Below are 23,307 nucleotides of genomic sequence, written 5' to 3'. Positions count from 1 at the left end.
CTATTCTGGGTTCTGTATTCACTGGATGCCCTATTATGTACCAGGTACTAAGATTTGGATTATTGGTCAGTCTCTCAGAAATGGAATAGTGCATTTTTATTACTGAAAATATGAGTTAGAATTAAGTAAAACCAGAGGTTTCCTTTGATCGCTTGGAGTTGGCTTTGTGTACTCTTGATACATTGGGGGACTGTAGGTAGGAGGAAGAATAGAAGAGCCGGACTATGAGAACATCGTATTTTGCTGATTAGGATTCCTTAAGAAAGCTTGCCAGAATTTCTCGTAGCATATGCGGTGTGGCTTCCTGCTAGTGTCATACCAAGTGCTGCCCCTCATCCCTTCCTCCTGGCAACAGAGGTCATTAGTCTTTGAAGAGTGAAGAGGAGGAAGACTTGTAGATTCCTAGAAATAGCGTGGCTTCCATGTGTGTACTGTTTGTTTGTTTACTTTTTCTCCCCCGGTATGTTAAGTAAAGATAAATCTTTCTAAAGTTTAGCTCAACATTTTAAAAATACAGACAGCTCTGCCTATGCATGTTCAGTACATGTCTGTCTCTCCCTGTATAGTTTTTTATAAGAGATTTTTTTTAAATTGATTAATTTATTTTGGGCTACATTGGGTCTTTGTTGCTGTGTGGGCTTTTTCTAGTTATGGCAAGTGGGAGCCTCTCTTCTTTGCGGTGGCTTCTCTTGTTGCGGAGCACAGGCTCTAGGCACGCGGACTTCAGTAGTTGTGGCACATGGGCTCAGTAGTTGTGGCTCGTGGGCTCTAGAGCACAGGCTCAGTAGTTGTGGTGCGTGGGCTTAGTTGCTCCGCGGCATGTGGGCTCTTCCTGGACCAGGGCTCGAACCCATGTCCCCTGCATTGGCAGGCGGATTCTTAACCACTGTGCCACCAGGGAAGTCCCATGTATAGATTTTTAAATACCTTTTTCTGATTAAAAGTTATGAGTGGTCGTAGTAGCAAATTTGGAGAAATAGAAAATGTAGAAAGAAGAAAAATAAAAGACAAGTTACAGTAGACCAGAGACAATCTTTACTGACCATTTCATCATATGACTGTCACCTTTTAAATATAATATTCTATCATATAACATAAAAAATACAAATTGGAATCACACTGTGCATATATAATGCTTTTAGCAGTCTTCTTTCACATAACAATACAGTGTCTATTTTATGTTACTCAGGTTCTTCTAAAGTGCAACTTTTTTGGGTCATGTATTGTGTAGGTCAGCCCCCTATTCCCAGATCCATAGACTGATTTCAGTTCTTCATCATTCTAGAAAGCACTCAGGTGAACATCCCCATGGGACAGGATAGCAGAGGTTTAGAGTGTACATTTTGGAGTTAAGCAAGTTATAATTAAACTGCTTGTCCATTTGACTTTACACAAATTATTTAAGCCCGTCTAGTCTTCTATCTCATTATCTGTAGTAATAGCCTCTGCCTCTGTAATAATGGGAGGATTAAATGAAAAGATGCATGTGGGTTGCTGAGTCCAGAGCCTCCACATGTTAGTCACTAAATGTTAGCTGTTGTTATTTTTAATTTTTTTAATAAATTTATTTATATTTACTTTTGGCTGCGTTGGGTCTTCATTGCCATGCAGGGGCTACTCTTTGTTGCAGTGCGTGAGCTTCTCTTTGCGGTGGCTTCTCTTGTTGCAGAGCACGGGCTCTAGGCGCGTGGGCTTCAGTAGTTGTGGCGTGCAGGCTCAGTAATTGTGGTGCATGGCTTAGTTGCTCCGTGGCATGTGGGATCTTCCCAGACCAGGGCTTGAACCCATGTCCCCTGCACTGGCAGGTGGATTCTTAACCACTGTGCCACTAGGGAAGTCCCTATTTTTAATTTTTATATGCATATTTAATTATTTCCTTAGGGTTTATTTTAAGATGTTGAATTGCTGGGTCAAGGTATGTACATGTTTTCAAGGCCTTTAATTGATATTCCCAAATTTGCTGTCAGCAAAGTCTGAGGTGAGTGTCCTTTACCACACACATCCTTGCCATACTCTATTACTTTTTTGCATTTAAATTATAAGTATTTTTAAAAAATAATTCTGGTGGAAGCTGACCATTTTTCCTATGTTTCTTGCCGGTTTTTATTCTTTAATGAATTGCCTGTTTGTGTTCTTTCCCTAGTTTTCTATTGATGTATTCATCTTTTGAATTTAAAACCTTTTTAGGTATGGAGGCTATGTTACCAATATTTTTTTTCAGATTATCATCTTGAACTTTATTTATGGTACTTTTGTTTTTGTTTTGTCTTATGAATATTTAAAATTTTCATGAATTCACATCTTTTATGAAGTCAGTCTTTTTCGTATATGGATTATGCCCTCAAAGACCTTACCCGTTTCAGGACTACAAAACCTTTTTATTTTCCTTAAAATCCATCTGGAATATATTCATGCAAAAAGGAAACTAACTCTCCTTTTCCTCAAATACTTATCTGATTGACAAATAACCATGTAAGGAGAAAATTTCTCCCTTTCCACTACTTTAAATATCACCATATAGTCATTCTCTTATACATGTTGGGGTCCAGTGAAGGAGTTTTCACACATATTTTTCTAAAGGAAAACAGATTCTTTTTCTGTTTTTCTGCAATTCTCAGTCTTTAAAAAAATAAATCGTCTTCATTTTTTAATGTTTGTTTTTCTCTTGATTCTTTGCATTATAGCAAAATTCTAAAACTTGCACCCTATATCCATGCCATTTATTTAAATTTCTTTTGGGCTGATTTTTTTTTTTGCTGCTTATAATGCAAATTTTAATTGCGTAATTGAATTTTCAGTGTTTTTACTAACTTATTTAGCTCTTTTCATTTCTGCCTTTCAGCTGTCACCTTTATTATTTCAGCCTGTTTCTTTTTTTGCTTTGATTTCTTATTTCACAACACCCATATTTTTCTGAATTTTATTTATAATACAGAACAGATGCTTTCTGAAGTGTTTTTAGAGTGCTTTGGTTTCTGTGTTTCATGAAAACAAGTATTTTATCAGCTTTTTTATCTTCTTTTTCATTAAACCTAAACACAGAGACGTTTATAAATCTTTGCAGTTAACTTCACTGTGGGTAGATTCTCCTTGCTCTGCTGCAGTTTTCCTGGGTCCTGTTAGAATCACTGTCTCACATGATATTAGAGCACTGTTGTACATGGTTCCATCCAACTTTCTGGCGCTCTTAAATCTTTCATTTAGTGTGGACCTACCTGTACTCATGAAAAGTTTTCTCCTGGTTCTGCTATTTGGTCATGGTTCTGGGAGAAGTGGAGTTACTTCCTGGTTAATCTGAAGTGTGCTGTGGTTCTTCACTTGTCACTGTCATGTTTCTTCTAGGACTTTCCCCTTCTGAATTCACTTCCCTTTGTATAAGCAGACACCCCTCCACTTCTGTCCCAGTCTCATTTCACTGCCCGGATTGTAATCTCAGGACACTGAGCTGTGCTCTGGTTGGGTAGGAGCAGTGCAGCATGGCACCCCTCCCTGGGGTGGCTTCGGCTATACTTTAGGGTGGGCGAAAGGCCGTCGCCTATCACATTCTTCCCCCAGGTGGGTCTTCCTCCGGGCTTCACCTGAGCTTTGCCTGGTGGATATTCCTCTGGGGACAGGAAGAATGTTCACTGTGAGCCTCATTTTCTGTGCTGTTGAAACTTTCTGTCCCTTCGTGTGTGTATGTGTGTGTGTCTTTATTAGTTTCTCACAGTGGTGGTGAAGGAATGAAAGTTTAGTGTTGCTATTTTTTTCTCTTCTTATCCTGTAACTTTTTCCAGTTTTGTTTTGATTTTATTTTTTGTTTGTTTTACTAATGTTTAAAGTAAGGTTGGTGCTGTAGAGAACACATGGAAGGTATTAAATTGCGATGCTTTAAAGCACCAAGTTACAGTAGAATGCCTTACCCACTGATATCTGATCCAGCCATGAACCATCCTTCTTACTCCTCTGGGACCTTAATTTCTCACACCCTTTCACAGCGCAGCATAAATAAAAGCAAGCAAGAGCTTCTTCCCTAAGAAACCCTAATAGATATTTTTCATGACAACTTCTAAGACCTAAAGGCTTGCAGAAACAGCCCCAAGGTTTGAAGACTAGTCTCATGGAAGCAGCAGAGTCATGCACGTTGTATACTTCCAATTTTAGCCACCAGTGAAGAGGAGCAGACAAATGATGACCAGGACTGGGAGAGAGTAGACTGCTTGGATGAAAGATTGATCCTTCTGGGAACTAGTAAGGTCACTATTAACCACAATCTGGACTTGCCAGAGAATGGAGACCACAGATGGATGCTCATCTTCCTGTCTGCTCTTCCCACTGTCATCTTTGCTTATAGGGATGCTTCAGGCAGGTTCTCCTAAGACAGGGACTTGAGACAGCATTAGCTTTTGGATCTCAGAACAGAAGTGGCTGTAAGTACTCTGGATTCTTAGGCAGTAGATATGGAAGGTGTTTAAAGTTTTTAAGAGGTACAACTTTTATAATCAGAAAAAAATTGATAAGCAGATTTGCTTATCAAATTGCCAAGTATTAAATCTAGCCTTGCAAGAATTGCCTGTAGGATAAATAAAACGAAGTCTTAATTTACACAGAGGATAGTATACTTACATGAACAACTTCCTCAAAGATGTAATGGAGATGAAGGATGTGAAAGGCTCAAGAAGATTTTAGAAAAAGACAAACAAAATACAACTAATGTTTAAATGCAGGAAAGCAAGATGATATTTTCTTTGGAATGACATATAGATCACTGGAACAGACAGGAGAATCTAGAACTAGGACCCACTCATATATGGTCAATTGATCTGTGATAAAGGTGTCAGAATAATTCAATAGGGAAAGGACATTTGTTTCAACAAATGGTACTAGTACAACTGGACATCCATATGAGAAAAAAATAAATTCAACCCTTATCTTAAACTATATACAAAAACTAACTCAAAATAGATTATAGTCCTAAACCTAAGAGATAAAACTATTAAACTTCAAGAAGAAAACACACAAAGCAGGAACCAAAAAAGAAAAATCTGATAAACTGAACTTTACCCAAATAAAAAAAAGCTTCTGCTCCTAAAAATATATTAAGAAAGAGAAAAGACAAGCTACAAGAGAAAATATTTGCAAAATATGTATCTGATAAATGATTTGTATCCAGAATGTATTAAAAATAACTCTTGCAATTCAGTAGTCAGAATGTAACCACCCCAGTTTTTAAAATGGACACAAGATTTGAACAAACAGTTCACCAAAGAAAATACACAGATGGCCAAAAAGTACATGAAAAGATGACCAACATCAGTAGTCATTAAGGAAAAGCAAATTTTAACAATGAGTTATTTCTACACACCTACTAGAATACCTAAAATTTCAAAATTAAACATATGACCATATCATGTGTTCATGAAGATGTGAAGCAACTAGAGTTCTCCTATTGGCTGGTGGGAATGCAAAATGGCCCAACTGTTTTGGAAAACCATTTGGAAGTTTTGATAAAGTTAAACATATTTATCATATGACCCACTCCTCCATATTTGTACCCAGTTCCACTCCTAGGTATTTACCCAAGAGATGAAAATGTAGTCCATAAGACCTGAATGCAGATATTTATAGCTGCTTTATTTGTAACAGCCAGAAACTGGAAACAACCCAAAGTCTACCAACTAGTCAATGGATATGTCCATAAAATTGAATAGTACTCAGTAATAAAAGGATCAAACTACTGGCCTATGCAACAACAGGGATGGATTTCACAAGTATTATGCTATGGAAAGTGGTTGCCAGGGGCTAGAGATGGAGGGAGAGGGGATTGGCTATGGAGAAAGAGGCACAGGAGAATTTTTGCGGGGGATGGGGGTGATGACGATGACTTACATCTTGATTCTGGTGGTGGTTACCCCATGACTATATATTTATTTGTCAAAAATCATGGAAGTGTATACTTTAAAAGGTTGAGTATATCTCAGTAAACTTGACTTTAAAACACACACATAGGAGAGGATTCTCAATTTTCCTCCTCAGTAAAAAATGCAAATTAAAGCAGATGACTTTTTTTTTTAACCTATCAGATTGAATAAGATCAAAGTGTTTGATTACACATTGTTGTCAAGGATTTGAGGAAGGAGTCACACTCATTCTTAAATGTAATGGTACAACCTTTGGGAGGTTAGTTGAGCAGTATCTTTCAAAATTAAAAATGCACATACTTTTTGACTCAGAAATTCCACTTATAGGAATTTTTTCTCTAGGTAAGACATATACAACGCAACAGTGGTTTATATCATTGTTTACCATAGCAACAACCAGTGAACAACCTTCATCTCCATGAATGGGGGCATTAACCATGGTACAGTGAAGTACTGTAAGGTAGTGTTATTATATGGAACAGTTTCTTAAGATATTGTTAAATGAAAATAGCAGTGCACAGAACGACATCTATAATGTGCTTCCATTTGTGTTTTTAGAAAGCTGTACGTATTCATAAAACTGCTTGTTTATGTACATACTGTTAGAGATTGCATACATGCACGAAACCATTATTGAGTCATCTCTGGCACAGGAAAGCATTACCTTTTGATGTTTATCTAATTGTTTTGCTTGAATTTTTTTTTTTTTTGGCTGTGTTCATATATTACCTTCTCAATTGAAGAGAAAAAGGTTTTTTTTAAATTTTTTGAATTATATTTTATTTTATTATACAGCACGTTCTCATCAGTCATCAGTTTATACACATCAGCGTATACATTGTCAATCCCAATCACCCAATTCAGCACACCACCACCACCACCCTGCCGCTTTCCACCCTTGGTGTCTATACCTTTGTTCTCTACATCTGTGTCTCAATTTCTGCCCTGCAAACCGGTTCGTCTGTACCATTTTTCTAGGTTCGACATATATGTGTTAATATACAATATTTGTTTTTCTCTTTCTGACTTAGTTCACTCTGTACGACAGTCTCTAGATCCATCCACGTCTCAACAGATGACCGAATTTCATTCCTTTTTATGGCTGAGTCATATTCCATTGTATATATATACCACATCTTCTTTATCCATTCATCTGTCGATGGGCATTTAGGTGGCTTCCATGACCTGGCTATTGTAAATAGTGCTGCAATGAACATTGGGGTGCATGTGTCATTTTGAATTATGGTTTTCTCTGGGTATATGCCCAGTAGTGGGATTGCTGGATCATATGGTAATATTATTTTTAGCTTTTTAAGGAACCTCCATACTGTTCTCCATAGTGGCTGTATTAATTTACATTCCCACCAACAATGCAAGAGGGTTCCCTTTTCTCCACAACTTCTCCAGCATTTGTTGTTTGTAGATTTTCTGATGATGCCCATTCTCAGTGCTGTGAGGTGATACCTCATTGTAGTTTTGATTTGCATTTCTCTAATAATTAGTGATGTTGAGCATCTTTTCATGTGCTTCTTGGCCATCTGTTTGTCTTCTTTGGAGAAACGTCTATTTAAGTCTTCTGCCCATTTTTGGATTGGGTTGTTTGTCTTTTTAATATTGAGTTGCATGAGCTGTGTATATATTTTGGAGATTAATCCTTTGTCTGTTGATTCATTTGCAAATATTTTCTCCCATTCTGAGGGTTGTCTTTTTGTCTTGTTTATGGTTTCCTTTGCTGTGCAAAAGCTTTGAAGTTTCATTACATGCCATTTGTTTATTTTTGTTTTTATTTCCATTACTATAGGAGGTGGATCAAAAAAGATTTTGCTGTAAGTTATGTCAAAGATTGTTCTTCCTATGTTTTCCTCTAAGAGTTTTATAGTGTCCAGTCTTACATTTAGCTCTGTAATCCATTTTGAGTTTATTTTTGTGTATGGTGTTAGGGAGTGTTCTAATTTCATTCTTTTACATGTAGCTGTCCAATTTTCCCAGAACCACTTACTGAAGAGACTGGCTTTTCTCCATTGCATATCGTTGCCTCTTTGTCATAGATTAGTTGACCATAGGTGCGTGGGTTTATCTCTGGGCTTTCAATCCTGTTCCATTGATCTATATTTCTGGTTTTGTGCCAGTACCATATTGTCTTGATTACTGTAGCTTTGTAGTACAGTCTGAAGTCAGGGAGTCTGATTCCTCCAGCTCTGTTTCTTTCCCTCTAGACTGCTTTGGCTACTTGGGGTCTTTTGTGTCTCCATACACATTTTAAGAGTCTTTATTCTAGTTCTATAAAAAATGCCATTGGTTGTTTGATAGGGATTGCATTGACTCTGTAGATTGTTTTGGGTAGTATCGTTATTTTCACATTATTGATTCTTCCAATCTAAGAACATGGTATATCTCTCCATATGTTGGTATCATCTTTAATTTCTTTCATCAGTATCTTATAATTTTCTGCATACAGGTCTTTTGTCTCCGTACATAGGTTTATTCCTAGGTATTTTATTCTTTTTGTTGCAGTGGTAAACGGGAGTGTTTCCTTAATTTCTCTTTCAGATTTTTCATCATTAGTGTATAGGAATGCAAGAGATTTTTGTGCATTAATTTTGTATCCTGCAACTTTACCAAATTCACTGTTTAGCTCTAGTAGTTTTCTGGTGGCATCTTTAGGATTCTGTATGTATAGTATCATGTCATCTGCAAACAGTGACAACTTTACTTCTTCTTTTCCAATTTGTATTCCTTTTATTTCTTTTTCTTCTCTGATTGCCGTGGCTAGGACTTCCAAAACTATGTTGAATAATAGTGGTGAGAGTGGACATTCTTGTCTTGTTCCTGATCTTAGAGGAAATGTTTTCAGTTTTTCACCATTGAGAATGATGTTTGCTCTGGGTTTGTTTTATATGGCCTTTATTATGTTGAGGTAGGTTCCCTCTTTGCCCACTTTCTGGAGAGTTTTTATTGTAAATGGGTGTTGAATTTTGTCAAAAGCTTTTTCTATATCTATTGAGATGATCATATGGTTTTTCTTCTTCATTTTCTTAATATGGTGTATCACATTGATTAATTTGCATATATTGAAGAAACCTTGAATCCCAGGGATAAATTCCACTAGATCATGGTATATGATCCTTTTGATGTGTTGTTGGATTCTGTTTGCTAGTATTTTGTTGAGGATTTTTGCATCTATATTCATCAATGATATTGTTCTATAATTTTCTTTTTTTGTAGTATCTTTGTCTGTTTTTGGTATCAGGGTGATGGTGGCCTCATAGAATGAGTCTGGGAGTGTTCCTTCCTCCACAGTTTTTTAGAAGAGTTTGAGAAGGATGGGTGTTAGCTCTTCTCTAAATGTTTGATAGAAGTCACCTGTGAAGCCATCTGCTCCTAGACTTTTGTTTGTTGGAAGAATTTTTATCACAGTTTCAATTTCATTACTTGTGATTGGTCTGTTCCTATTTTCTATTTCTTCCTGGTTCAGTCTTAGAAGGTTATACCTTTGTAAGAATTTGTCCATTTCTTCCAAGTTGTCCATATTTTTGGCATAGGGTTGCTTGTAGTAGTCTCTTAGGATGCTTTGTATTTCTGTGGTGTCTGTTGTAACTTCTCCTTTTTCATTTCTAATTTTATTGATTTGAGTCCTCTCCCTCTTTTTCTTGATGAGTCTGTCTAGTGGTTTATCAATTCTGTTTATCTTCTCAAAGAACCAGCTTTAGTTTTATTTATCTTTGCTATTGTTTCTTTGTTTCTATTTCATTTATTTCTGCTCTGATCTTTACGATTTCTTTCCTTCTACTAACTTGGGATTTGTTTGTTCTTCTTTAATTCCTTTAGGTGTAAGTTTAGATTGTTTATTTTTCTTGTATAGCTATAAACTTCCCTCTTAGAACTGCTTTTGCTGCATCCCATAGGTTTTGGGTCATCGTGTTTTCGTTGTCATTTGTCTCTAGGTATTTTTTGATTTCCTCTTTGATTTTCAGTGATCTCTTGGTTATTTAGTAACATATTGTTTAGCCTCTATGTGTTGCTATTTTTTACAGGTTTTTTCCTGTAATTGGTATCTACTGTTATAGCGTTGTGGTCAGAAAAGATGCTTGATATGATTTCAGTTTTCTTAAATTTACTGGGGCTTGATTTGTGACCCAAGATGTCATCTGTCCTGGATAATGTTCTGTGCGCACTTGAGAAGAAAGTGTAATCTGCTGTTTTTGGATGGAACGTCCTATAAATATCAGTTAAATCTATCTCATCTGTGGTGTCATTTAAATCTTGTGTTTCCTTATTGATTTTCATTTTGGAGGATCTGTCCATTGGTGTAAGTTAGGTGTTAAAGTCCCCCACTATTATTGTGTTACTGTCGGTTTCCTCTTGTATAGCTGTTAGAAGTTGCCTTATGTATTGTGGTGCTCCTATTTTGGTTGCATATATATTTATAATTGTTATATCTTCTTCTTGCATTGATCCCTTGATCATTATATAGTGTCCTTCCTTGTGTCTTGTAACATTCTTTATTTTAAAGTCTATTTTATCTGATATGAGTATTGCTACTCCAGCTTTCTTTTGATTTCCATTTGCATGGAATTTCTTTTTCCATCCCCTCACTTTCAGTCTCTGTGTGTCCCTAGGTCTGAAGTGGTTCTGTTGTAGACAGCATATATATGGGTCTTGTTTTTGTCTCCATTCAGCGAGCCTGTGTCTTTTGGTTGGAGCATTTAATCCATTCACGTTTAAGGTAATTATCGATATGTATGTTCCTATGACCTTTTTCTTAATTGTCTTGGGTTTGTTTTTGTAGGTCCTTTTCTTCTCTTGTGTTTCTCACTTAGAGAAGTTCCTTTAGCATTTGTTGTAGAGCTGGTTTGGTGGTGCTGAATTCTCTTAGCTTTTGCTTGTCTGTAGAGCTTTTGATTTCTCCATTGAGTCTGAATGAGATCCTTGAACGGTAGAGTAATCTTGGTTGTAGGTTCTTCCTCTTCATCACTTTATATATGTCTTGCCACTCCCTTCTGGCTTGTAGAGCTTCTGTTGAGAAATCAGCTGTTAGCCTTATGGGAGTTCCCTTGTATGTTATTCGTCATTTTTCTCTTGCTGCTTTCAATAATTTTTCTTTGTGTTTAATTTTTGCCAATTCGATTACTATGTGTCTCGGCATGTTTCTCCTTGAGTTTATCCTGTATGGGACTCTCTGCACTTCCTGGACTAGGGTGGTTATTTCCTTCCCCATGTTAGCGAAGTTTTCCTTTTCTTTTTTTTTTTGCGGTACGCGGGCCTCCGGACGCGCAGGCTCAGCGGTCACAGCTCACAGGCCCAGCTGCTCTGCAGCATGTGGGATCTTCCCGGACCGGGGCACGAACCCATGTGCCCTGCATCAGCAGGCGGACTCTCAACCACTGCGCCACCAGGGAAGCCCCGTTAGCGAAGTTTTCTACTATAATCTCTTCAAATATTTTCTTGGGTCCTTTCTCTCTCTCTTCTTTTTCTGTGACCCCTATAATTCGAATGTTGGTGCGTTTAACGTTGTTGCAGAGGTCTCTTAGGCTGTCTTCATTTCTTTTCATTCTTTTTTCTTTATCCTGTCTGTGGCAGTGAATTCCACCATTCTGTCTTTCAGGTCACTTATTCGTTCTTCTGCCTCAGTTATTCTGCTATTGATTCCTTCTCGTGTAGTTTTCATTTCAGTTATTGTATTGTTCATCTCCGTTTGTTTGTTCTTTAATTCTTCTATGTCTTTCTTAAACATTTGCATCTTCTCAATCTTTGCCTCCATTCTTTTTTCGAGGTCCTGGATCATCTTCACTATCATTATTCGGAATTCTTTTTCTGGAAAGTTGCCTATCTCCACTTCATTTAGTTGTTTTTCCTGGGTTTTGTTTTTTGGGTTTTTTTTGCGGTACGCAGGCCTCTCACTGTTGTGGCCTCTCCCGTTGCAGAGCACAGGCTCTGGACGCACAGGCTCAGCGGCCACAGCTCACGGGCCCAGCCGTTCCGCGGCATGTGGGATCTTCCCGGACTGGGGCACGAACCCGTGTCCCCTGCATCAGTAGGTGGACTCTCAACCACTGCACCACGAGGGAAGCCCTTTCCTGGGTTTTATCTTGTTCCTTCATCTGGCAGATAGCCCTCTGCCTTTTCATCTTGTCTGTCTTTCTGTGAATGGGGTTTTTTTTCCCCAGGCTGCAGGATTGTAGTTCTTGCTTCTGCTGTCTACCTTCTGGTGGATGCAGCTATCTAAGAGGCTTGTGCAAGTTTCCTGGTGGTAGGGACCGTTGGTGGGTAGAGCTGGGTGTTGCTCTGGTGGGCAGAGCTCAGTTAAACTTTAATCCGCTTGACTTCTGATGGGTGGGGCTAGGTTCCCTCCCTGTTGGTTGTTTGGCCCAAGGCAACCCAACACTGGAGCCTACCTAGGCACCTTGGTGGGGCTAATGGCGGACTCTGGGAGGGCTCTCGCCAAGGAGTACTTCCCAGAAATTCTTCTGCCAGTGTCCTAGTCCCCACAGTGAGCTGCAGTCCCCCCGCCTCTGCAGGAGACCCTCCAACACTAGCAGGTAGGTCTGGTTCAGTCTCCCTTGGGGTCACTGCTCGTTCCCCTGTGTCCCTATGCGCACACTACTTTGTGTGTGCCCTCCAAGAGTGGAGTCTCTGTTTCCCCCAGTCCTGTCGAAGTCCTGCAGTCAAATCCCCCTGGCCTTCAAAGTCTGATTCTCTAGGAATTCGTCCTTCCGTTGCCAGACCCCCAGGTTGGGAAGCCTGATGTGGGGCTCAGAACCTTCACTCCAGTGGGTGGCCTTCTGTGGTATAAGTGTTCTCCAGTCTGTGAGTCACCCACCCAGCAGTTGTGGGATTTGATTTTACTGTGATGGCGCCCCTCCTACCATCTCATTGTGGCTTCTCCTTTGTCTTTTGATGTGGGGGATCTTTTTTGGTGAGTTCCAGTGTCTTCCTGTCGATGACTATCCAGCAGCTAGTTGTGATTCTGGTTGTTCTCGCAAGAGGGAGTGAGAGCACGTCCTTCTACTCCGCCATCTTGGTTCAGGGCACATCAACTTTAATTTTGATACATTGTAGTGTGTCATTAGGAGAGTAGGAGTACATAGGTGACTTTCATAATCCCTTCCTCCAGAAGGTCCTTAGTGTCTCTGTCAGGAGCACAACAGTGGACCTGGGTTTTGTCTGATCCAGTGTGACATTTCTAAGACTACTTCCCCTTGTAACCACCACTTCCAGTCCACATCTCCTGTTTTTCTGAATTCACATGGGAGTAGCTCGTGGAGGAAATGCACTCATTTCGCTGTATCCACGTGATACCTTTTTGTACATTGGACTGCTCCTCTAGCTCTGGTCAGTGTTACTAAGTCCACAATAGTCAAGTGTCCTGGTTAGGAAAGATATGTACTGAGTTCTGAAGAAAATTGTCAAATATGTCTCTGCATCATATGCCAGGAAGCTTCTGTAAGTGAAGGGAGCATCGATAGGGAGGGATGGCAATTGGCAACAGTTTCTGAAAACGGGGTAGCTTGGGAGGCTGTATTCAATTTAGTTTGGACATTAAATGAATTAAAGTGGACGTGCTTAAGTTACGAACCTTGCCTCATCAGTGCTATAAAAACCCCTTTAGCCAGGCTGTAATTTGACTCCCCTCTCTGTAATGTTGTACAATATTCCTATGGTTACAGAGCCTGTATAAGTGGAAGCTAATCATTAGTTTGCTAAATGTGGTTCATGGAACAGTTCACAACTTCCAGACCTGCCAAATGCTGCTTGTTTAGTGTCCTGTTCACTCTTCTTGGGTAGAAGTTGGTTTGTTCCACAGAAGAATGTACAGTAACATTTGTCTCGTGTCCAGGAACCACAAACTATGGCAGCTCTCCATGCTTCTTGGAGATGCAGAGGGAAAAAAGTCACATTAAGCAAAGTTTTTTGGTACATACACTTCCACAGGAAGAAACCATTAAAGGAGTGGGAGATGGCAAAGCAAGAAAAGAATTAAAGCTGGAGAGGTTTTGGATATTTGGAAAACCATACTTTGTTACTTTTCAGAAATGTGCTGTGATTGAACTCTGGAGTTCACAGTCCTGTGGCCCCAGAAATAAAATCATGCTCTTTAGGTTCTTCCTTGTTTGTTTCATATGAAAGACAGGCTTTATTATTGTCCAGGATCACCTGCAAACAAACAGCCATACTGCCATTAGGAACCAAACACTTATTGAACCAGGGCCCTATCCTCTCATCTTGCATCGTGTGTTAGGGGAACACACAGAGAGCTGTAGGTACCAGCTGGATTTGTGTCCTTACTTGGGGATTAGGGCCTAAATCCTTAAGCCACTCATGATTATTTGGCCTCTTCCTACTAGGATGAAAGTGGGTTCTTTCCCATTTAATAGAAAATGTATTGTGCCCACCTGTGACTCATTCCCCTTCCCAGCCGAATGGCTGTGGGCCCTGCAGAAGGAATCTCTTTCTTCTCAGAGACTGTCCAGAAAGAGACAGTCTGGTGGCTGTCTCTACTATATCATTTAGACCTCTGAATTATAAAAAACAGGAAACCTGACCTCAACTAGCTTAAGGAAATTTATTGGCTTACGTGATTAAAAAGGCATGGCGAGACGCAAGGGCTCAAACCATGTCACCCAGACCTGCTCTCTCTGCCTCTCTCACCTTGGCTGTGTCTGTCAGGCTCTCCTCTCACGCTTCACACTGTGGCACCTAGAGCAGCAGTATAACCTCCCAGTGCAAGCACAGCAGGAGACAGCAGGTGTCTTTTCCCCTGTCCTGGAAAAGTCCTGGATAAATCCTGGATTTCATGCTGCCCAGTCTTGGACCACCTTGAACCAGTCCCGGGGTCTAGAGACGTCTCATTCCCCACCCCTGGAAGGATGGGGCCTCCCCTGAGTAGGTGTGAGAAAAGGGTAGCAGCCCAGCTGAAAAGAGGAACGGGAGCTGGGAGGCACATCGCCAGAAGCTGGATTCCCCCTTCAGTGCCCTGAGAGACTCTACTTCCAACCACCTCGCCAGCCAGAAGACGGAGGTCTGCTGGTTTGTGAAACAGTTCAGCCTCTGCCTCGTACTCTCGCCTGCCTGTGTGCCGCTCAGAAAGACTGCAAGGATTATTTCTCTTTTACAGTACACATTTATCTGAAATACACACATTTGTTTGGAAGTCCACACAAGAGGAAACAAAGGAAGAAATGATCAGGAGTTGATATCATTACGGTGGTTTTATTGCACGTCTTGGTTTAGGGCCATTTAAAATAGATAAGTAATGGAATCAAGTCATAGTTTAGAAAATATAAAACCCACAATTCTACCACTCTAACCTCACCACTCTTTTCAGTGTAGAGTATTTCCTTTCAGCCTTTGTTCATTTGAGTTTCTCACAAACTTTTCAGTCTTTCTTTTGCTTGACATTACATGATAATTCGGGCGTTTTCCATTTTGCTATATAGTTATCATTATCATGTAAATGCGACATGATATTCCATCAGGAAGATACCATGATGAACTTAATCATTCTGTCATGGGCTGTATAGGTTGTTCTTTTAAAATTTGTTCTGCTCCAAAAAAAAAAAATTGTTCTGCTGTTTTCAAGAGCAGTGTATGTTGAACATGTGGGATGTGTGTAACTTTCTCATGCCTTATCTTATTTCCTGAGGATGGGTTGTGAGAAGTGGGATTACTGCTTCAAAGTGTATAAACCTTTTTAGGACCTGATACATATTGCCAAATTGTTTTTCAGATCTGTTGCATTTATCTCATCTGCTTCCAGCAGTTTCTTAGAGGATTAGTTTCATTGCATTTTTGCCAGCAGTAAATATTTGGATTTTTAAACATTTTTCTAATTTAATGAGGAAAAAATAGGTGTCCTTTTTTACTTTGGATTTCTTTGTTTAGTAGGGAGGTTGAATGCTTTTATGTATGCTTGGGTTTTAGCTGTATTTTCTGCTCTGTTTTACCCATTGTCTCTTCTTCATTTTAGACCCCAAAACAGCTTCTGAAACAGAAACGGATATCTGCGCCGAGTGGGAGATAAAGACCATCACTAGTGCTTTGAAAACCTACCTAAGGTAGGGACTTTCCATTTGCGGTGCATGATGCCAGCTTGTTGTCATGCAATCAGGAAGAAAGTTTTATTTTCAGCCTCCAGAGAGCTGTTGGGTGGGTGTTTGAGATGTGGAAACAGCTTATGTGTGGGTGCAATTAGCTCAGCTGGTCAAACCGATTATAAATCATCCCTAGTTGATGGGTTGCCATTGTGCAGTGGTGCCATGAGTGATGTAGGAAGCTTTGCTCTTTTTGAGAAGCCACTATGATGATTAGCCTTTAACAGAACCTCAAATGTGGAATTCCCTGCAATCCCCGAATAATCTGCTAAAAAAACAAGAGATTGCGTATCCTATTCTGTTGAGTATGCGTGATTACATACCCTACGTATTTGGGGAGCTCTGCGCCTTGCACAGATAGAGTATACTGCTGACATTGCTCCTCAAAAATGAGAGCTTTATGACGCTCCTTTTTGATTCCTTCTGCTTAGATTGGAGAATATGACTTCATTGGAGAGGAGACTGCTTTCCTTGTAATAATACGTGTAATATTCCTGCTACCTCCCACCCCTCCCTTGGTTATTAAGGGAGTGGGTGATTGACCAGCTGCTCACATCTCAGTTTCCCGAGTAGACCGAAAGCCATGCTGGATGTGAAGTATAGGAGTATGATAGTTCTCCACTGTAGTTCTTCTCACACAGGAAAGTGGGGGTCTAGTCTTAAACAAAGAGGAGAACTATAATCACGAATTGCATAAGCATTTGTACAAGTTTGTCAAGATTTAGTTGTCTCGAAAGCCACAGAAAAGGAATTGGTGATGCAGGTTTTATTGGCTGTTAGGGAATTGCTGGAAGGCTCTTGGAGTCAAGAGTGAGATGTCATGCAAGTGATGACTAAGAGTTGAATCAGGGGATCCGATGAGAATAAAATAAAATCTGAACCAAGACTCATGGATCGTCTGTTGAGAAGCTTATCATTTAGACTATCAGTAAAAAACCCTCAAGTTTACAGTTAAACATATTCATAAAACATATTCATATCCCAAATACTACCATTGTAGTTTACACAAAACCAAATGGTAGAGGTTTGTATTTGGTACTTATTTGTGCATGTTGATATTGATTAGCTAATGGACAATAAGTATAAAATATAAATATATTTTAAATAGCAGATAAAATTTGATGGTATCATGCCTAGTATTAAGGGTTCTAGTCCTTTGGCATTCTGGAGCAACACTCCATAGTGAATTTGCCACAAAAATACCTACAAAAGTCTTGCATAGTGTATCGAGATGAAGTGACTAAGGTGCCAGGAAGACGAGAGTTTAAGAGCAGGTGATTGCAAATGTTGGGTTAGTTGCCTGTTTCTCAGACACATCTTAAAATGCTCTTGTGGAGGGCGAGTCACTGACTGAAAAGGAAATCTCTCAGTTTGTGCTAGACTTTTGCATTAGCACTTTTCTGATTGTGACTCTATGAGACATAAGTTGTATCCATTCCCTTAAAAAGGAGAAAGAATGAACATTTCAGGTGAAATCTCAGGACCCTTTCAAAAGGAAACTAAGTTGGACTAAACTGAGTTGCTGTTGTTTGCCTGTGATCTTTGTCTTTGAGAAATGTAATACAGTCTGGCCGCCTCTAGGCTTCTAGGTAGCGAGAATAGGATTGTTTTCATTAAGCTGACTAGTGTGTATCCTTTTATTTCAGAATGCTTCCAGGACCACTCATGATGTACCAGTTTCAAAGAAGTTTCATCAAAGCAGCAAGTAAGTTTTCTTTTCACCACATTTTTAAGGGGAAAGGAATAGATTTTTCTATTTCAAAGAACAGTCAGTGTCCCAAAATAAGTATTACCTAATCCCTCGTATTCTGCATGTAAACTACCCACATAAACACTCGTGAGACTGTCACAGAATAAAAGCGAAACCAAGTCAGATTGCTAAGGGCCTTGTTAGCACGTTGAATTTACAGTCGAGGGGAAAAACTTCAGAAGTGAGTTTGGGGGTGACGGAGAGGTGAGAAAAGCAAGTTTGCCTTTCTAATTTTGATTATTGGAGTTCTAACTCCTTGGGTTTTTTCCAGCCCTGGAGTAGCATTTTTCGGAATGAATCAGACTCTGCCTATTACCTAAATTGAGCATCGGACGTATTTCCCTGAATCTGGCACCATTTATATAACTTCCCAGTCCTCTTTCCATCATGGCTTGCATTTATAGCTTCTGATCTTTCTTCAGCTATATCATCTAAGCCCTGAGCGTCATATTACTGGTATTAAAATACATAGGGTTTAGGTGCAAGCCACCCTAAGTATACTGGACTCTATGTGGGGCAGGCCACCTATAAGGGGCAGTAAGATTCTCTATCAGATTTAAGTCTGGCATGAATCCCCACCATGCTATTATGTCCATAGCCTGTGCCTCTCCCTGTTTCCTTTAAGCCGTCAGAGTTTGTTTACCCTGGTAGCTACTACTGGCCTAATTTAGGAGTACCTCTATTCTGGTGGCCTTATCCACACATAGCTGTCCCCGTAAAGCAGGAGAAAGACCTGGGAGAAAGCTGGAAGTGAAGGTGCTGTTTATGTGATTTCTTTCTCTGAGAAATTCCAAACCCACAGCAACCATTCCCTAATTAAACCTCACCTCAGTCCTATAAATAAGTGTGATGAGTGCCATCGATGTATTTCCCAGAGAAACGAAGCCACGTACCCAAGTTCAACCAAGGGAACGTGACAGTCCATGATTTAGGTTATAGGTTGGCAGAAACATTTCCTTATTTTATCTGCCATTCCTTTCTTCTCCCAGGCTGGTTTTCACACATGACTTGAGAATGAATGGACATTTCCCTTGATGTCTTTGATGCTGTCTCGAGGTGTTATTTTGATATTTGAGACCCTCGCAAGGCTGTTCATGTACAATTTGTTTATCCCTTGACGAGTGCATGAAGTTCCTTCCTTCCTTGAAATGAAGCTGCCACTCTGTATAGCCAGCTGCTCCCAAGTTTGTTCCTGCTCCGAGTATGCAGTTGACTGGCTCCATTTCATCACGTCATCATTTTGGCGTGAACTTTTTGATGGTCATTTTTTTTTTCATAGTTGCTTATTCACATCTTTATTTAACAAACATTTATCGGGCACCGGCCACATACCTATCACCGTGTTAGGCACTGGCTCGAAGGGAAAATGGAGGCCCAGAAGTGTTAACTGACTTGCTACAAGTCCCTTGCTGAGAACCTCAACTTTTTGATGCCTGTTGGTCTCAGAAGGTAACTTCTGATTTTTAAAGTGAGATCAGTCATGTTTCTTAATGACCTCTGTTACGGAAAGCAGCATTAAAAGCACTTTTAGATCTACTCAGTCTAGTCACAAGTACACAGAACAGGATCTTATACCTCTGAGAAATCCTCAGTCTCTTGTTCCCAACATTTGGTTTTCTCTGATTTTTGTCTTATAAACTGGTTTAACTGTGGTCCTGATCCAGTATCGCCTCCCTCCTTCCTTCACAGAGCTGGAGAACCAGGAGTCACGGGTCTCTGAAATCCACAGCCTTGTTCATCGGCTCCCAGAGAAAAATAGGCAGATGTTACAGCTGCTCATGAACCACTTGGCAAAGTAGGTTTAAGACTGATTGCTGGCCTTTCTCTCAGCCCTGGAAACTTCTTATCTTAGCACTAAAGCTGGTCTCAGTTCTGCTTATGTTTCCTTCTCCCACTGTTGCATCAGGTATGCTGGAGGCTCAGGAAAGAAATGTGGGAACTATTAACTGCAGTGGGTTAACAGCAGCACATGCCAGATGGGCTTTGCAGCGGAGGCTGGGGAGGTGCCCAGGCCACCAGGCCACCAGGCAGAGTTTGCAGGGGGGGGTTGTGTTCTTGTGATGATCACGGCCAATAAGAGTGTGTCCTCCATGATACCAGATCACCAAACAGATTTTTCAGGAGTTACATGTTCTTGTGATGATTAAGAGCAAACAGAAATATGTTACAAGTTTACAGACCTTGGATTTGGAATAAAGAGGCCTGGCTTCTAGAGTTGATTCTGTTCTTAACAAGCCACTTAACTAGCCCTGGACAAGCCACTGACCCCTCGATTCCTTAGTTTCTTCATCTGTCAAATATGGATAGTAGGCTCCCCCTTCTCTATAATGTCATTGATTTTAAATGTTACGTGTATTAAAGCCTTTGAAGAAGTATAAAGAACAGAGGAGAATCAAAGAAAGTCAGTGGGGGCCTGATTTTCCTGCTCGGGATATTTATACTCTTGGAATGGTTTGGATTTTTTGTGTATTTACTGTTGCCTGAGCTGCTTTGGATTGGCCTTGCTGATACCCCTTGCTGTATCAGGCACTACATGTGTGTATGTTCTAACCTTCTCTTAACTTTGATGGATGTTCTTTATTGGAGACTAGCGCATAAGAAAAGACAGACTATAACAGTTAACCTAAATTGTTAAACTCTACATGCTGTGGAACTGACATGTTATAATTTCAGCGCTTACCCACACTTTGTTCTGGCGTTAAGTCATGTCTTTGGGATAATTTGATGCTCTGCCGAGGGAGATTATGATTTGTTTTCATGTTTCTACCAAGCACTTGATATTTTTTTTTTTTTGCCCCGGACGCGCAGGCTCAGCAGCCATGGCTCACGGGCCCAGCCTCTCCGCGGCTTGTGGGATCCTCCCGGACCGGGGCACGAACCCGAGTCCTCTGCACTGCAGGCGGACTCTCAACCACTGAGCCACCAGGGAAACCCCAGCACTTGATATTTTGGAGAGAGAGTATAGATGTTACCATAAAGATTTCCATAGGTCTTAATGATGAAGGAACAAGAGTTTTGCATGCTGGTGAGAAGCAGTTAGGCTGAGTAAAGGGTTGCTCCATTCCAGGTCACATGTTTTTTCTTGCCATGCCATCTCTGAACTGCATGTTTAGAAACAATTAAGTGTAGCTGAGAACATATGCACCTCCCCCGCAAATGTCAAAGAATCCTGGTGAGTGTGTTTAAAATAATGGGAACTGGGCTTTAAAAAGTAACTCCAGGGGCTTCCCTGGTGGCGCAGTGATTAGGAGTCCGCCTGCCGATGCAGGGGACGCAGGTTCGTGCCCCGGTCCGGGAAGATCCCACATGCCGCGGAGCGGCTGGGCCCGTGAGCCATGGCCGCTGAGCCTGCGCGTCCGGAGCCTGTGCTCCGCAACGGGAGAGGCCACAACAGTGAGAGGCCCTCGTACCGAAAAAAAAAAAAAAAAAAGTAACTCCAGATGCTCTGACATGACGGTGTGGTGCCTATTCCACACAAACCCAGTCAGGCATTTGTGAAACGGGAAAGCTGGCTTAGATCTTAGTTGCACACTTGAAGGGCCTGCACCCAAACAGAGGAAGTTCCAGGTACATCGTCCAGCCAAGCATGTGTGGCGATGCTGCTGACTGTTTAATGCCCACTGGGTCTTAGGGAGGCCTCCATGGCTTCTGGGAGCAGCTAGAGAAGGGATAGGAAGCAGCTGAAGGCAGTCGGGCTGTTCAGGCTGTGCAGTGTGATGAGAGCTTAATTGGACTGAGAGAGAACAAGAGTCATTGGTGATGCAGTAAAGCCAGAACTGAATCTTCCCATTTTTAAAATGCCCGAGGATTGTTAGGAATCCTAAAGAAAAAGAAATAGAAATAAAAAATCCAAAACCCTTAAGGTGCGTATTGGACCAATGAACCTGTTCATCTCCTGGTGGATGCTTCACTTTCTCCCTCTGGTTCCACCCTCTTCTCTCCCAACCCCATTAAGTTCAGTCTTTGTCCCTAAGCCAAGGAGAAGTACAGCTGGAATGTGCATGTTAAAGCTATGGCCTTGACTTTTTGCCTTCTAAAGAATTTAAACCAATTTTGTTGCTGGAGTATTTATTTTATAGCATTTCTGGAGCATTGTGTGTTATCTTTGATACTTAACAGTGATTTTCTTTGGTTCTGTGAGGTTAAGTGGCATTTCTTTGTTCATGTGATCATTAAGAAGTCTACATATAGACAAGCTGTCATGGCTGTAATGAGAGTTGGTCATGATGGTAGAACACACAGACTCCCGTTATCAACGTGCTGTGTTCTTGGTCTCTGGAGCCTCTAGATTTAAAATGTCCTGGAGGAGATGAGTATAAATGAGCACTGCTGAATCCAGTAAGGAGTATTTACTTCAGTTTGAAAAAATGTTTTGGCACCCAGAGGAGTTCTAAGATTCTGCATAAACTCTCTATTCTCATTTACAGCACTGTCCTATTTTAAAATCGAACAGGAAGGGAAAGTTAACTTGGGACAAGGGGTTTGTCTGTTTCATTCCTGTTTTCTCAGTTTCAGACTTACCCAAGGATATGCCTGAGCTATTGTTCCTCTGGTCTACTTACTTAATGGTCAGCTTCCTTCCTAAGTTTTGGTTTCAGGGTTGGTTCTGCTGGAAAACCTGGTGTTTACTTCTCTCATTACTTACTGTGTTTGCCCTGTACATCCCAGGCATCTGGTTCAAAGGGAAGATATTTTGTGTATTTTTTTAAGTACTCTTTTGAAACACTTTACAAAATTGATTTCCTTTAGCTGTGGAGGAAGAGTTAAGACATTTTATATTTAATCCCAAGTAGAAATACATTCAGAGGGGAAAGAATAAAAACTCCAGACCTCCACGCAAATGATTACCAGGGTACATCCAAATCACAGAGCTCTTGGATTTGTTTCAGACCTCAGAGGGAACATAAAAATTATAGGCAACTCTGCACATATTTTTGTTGTCCCAGCTTAAATCTACTATGAAAATTAGATGTTTTCTATTTGGAACCTGGAATCTAGTATACAGTCTGGAGTCATGTGCCTCAAAGGATGGTTACACTCACCTGGGGTGCTTGTTTGCATTGACATTTATATTGCTGGGCCCCCGCCTTGATCTGCTGAATTGGACTCTGCCTGGGACTCTGCATTTTTAATTTACTTCCCAGGCAAACAGTCTTTTGAGAACCACTGGCCTAGAGAATGGGCCATATGCAGGGATTCTCTAGGAGGGAGAAATGGTATTGAGAGGAATGGATTGGAATTTAGGAGGTTATTAGAAAAAGAGAAGAAGAAACTCAAAGCATTGAGTTCAGAAAAGCCGATTTTATTTGCATAATTAAATTACTAAAAAAAATTGGTTGTGATTTCCCATGTCTCTACAATTATTCGCCTTTCATTAAATTGAGTGTTCAGCAAATGACCTTGTTTTAAAATCACACACAAAGCATTTTTAATAATAAAGAAAATTGCCCCCAGCCGGCTTTGGGACCTTGTGGAAATCATTCAACATCTCTGAGCCTGGTTTTGTGACTTCCTTCCAATCACGTGAATCTGTGTTTTCGTCAGATAGAAAGGGGGCAAAAAAAGA

General features: G+C 40.4%; 1 protein-coding gene across 10 annotated transcripts in view; it reads left to right on the top strand.

Annotated features, from left to right (window-relative positions):
- ARHGAP26 (Rho GTPase activating protein 26) overlaps nucleotides 1-23,307 on the top strand; it is a 519,366-nt gene that overhangs the window by 306,303 nt on the left and 189,756 nt on the right. For all 10 annotated transcript variants that reach the window (XR_004349277.1, XR_004349278.1, XR_004349276.1 and 7 more), the window contains 3 exons: nucleotides 15,868-15,955; nucleotides 17,638-17,696; nucleotides 19,431-19,536. Coding sequence is in view for 6 of the 10 variants with exons in the window: in XM_032627452.1 (XP_032483343.1) it covers nucleotides 15,868-15,955; nucleotides 17,638-17,696; nucleotides 19,431-19,536 (253 nt within the window). In the remaining 4 variants the exon portion in view is untranslated. The remainder of the gene's footprint in view (nucleotides 1-15,867; nucleotides 15,956-17,637; nucleotides 17,697-19,430; nucleotides 19,537-23,307) is intronic.

The sequence above is a fragment of the Phocoena sinus genome, chromosome 3, assembly GCF_008692025.1.
Source record: "Phocoena sinus isolate mPhoSin1 chromosome 3, mPhoSin1.pri, whole genome shotgun sequence".
Classification (NCBI taxonomy): Eukaryota; Metazoa; Chordata; class Mammalia; order Artiodactyla; family Phocoenidae; genus Phocoena; species Phocoena sinus.
This window is presented reverse-complemented; position numbering and strand designations above follow the sequence as displayed.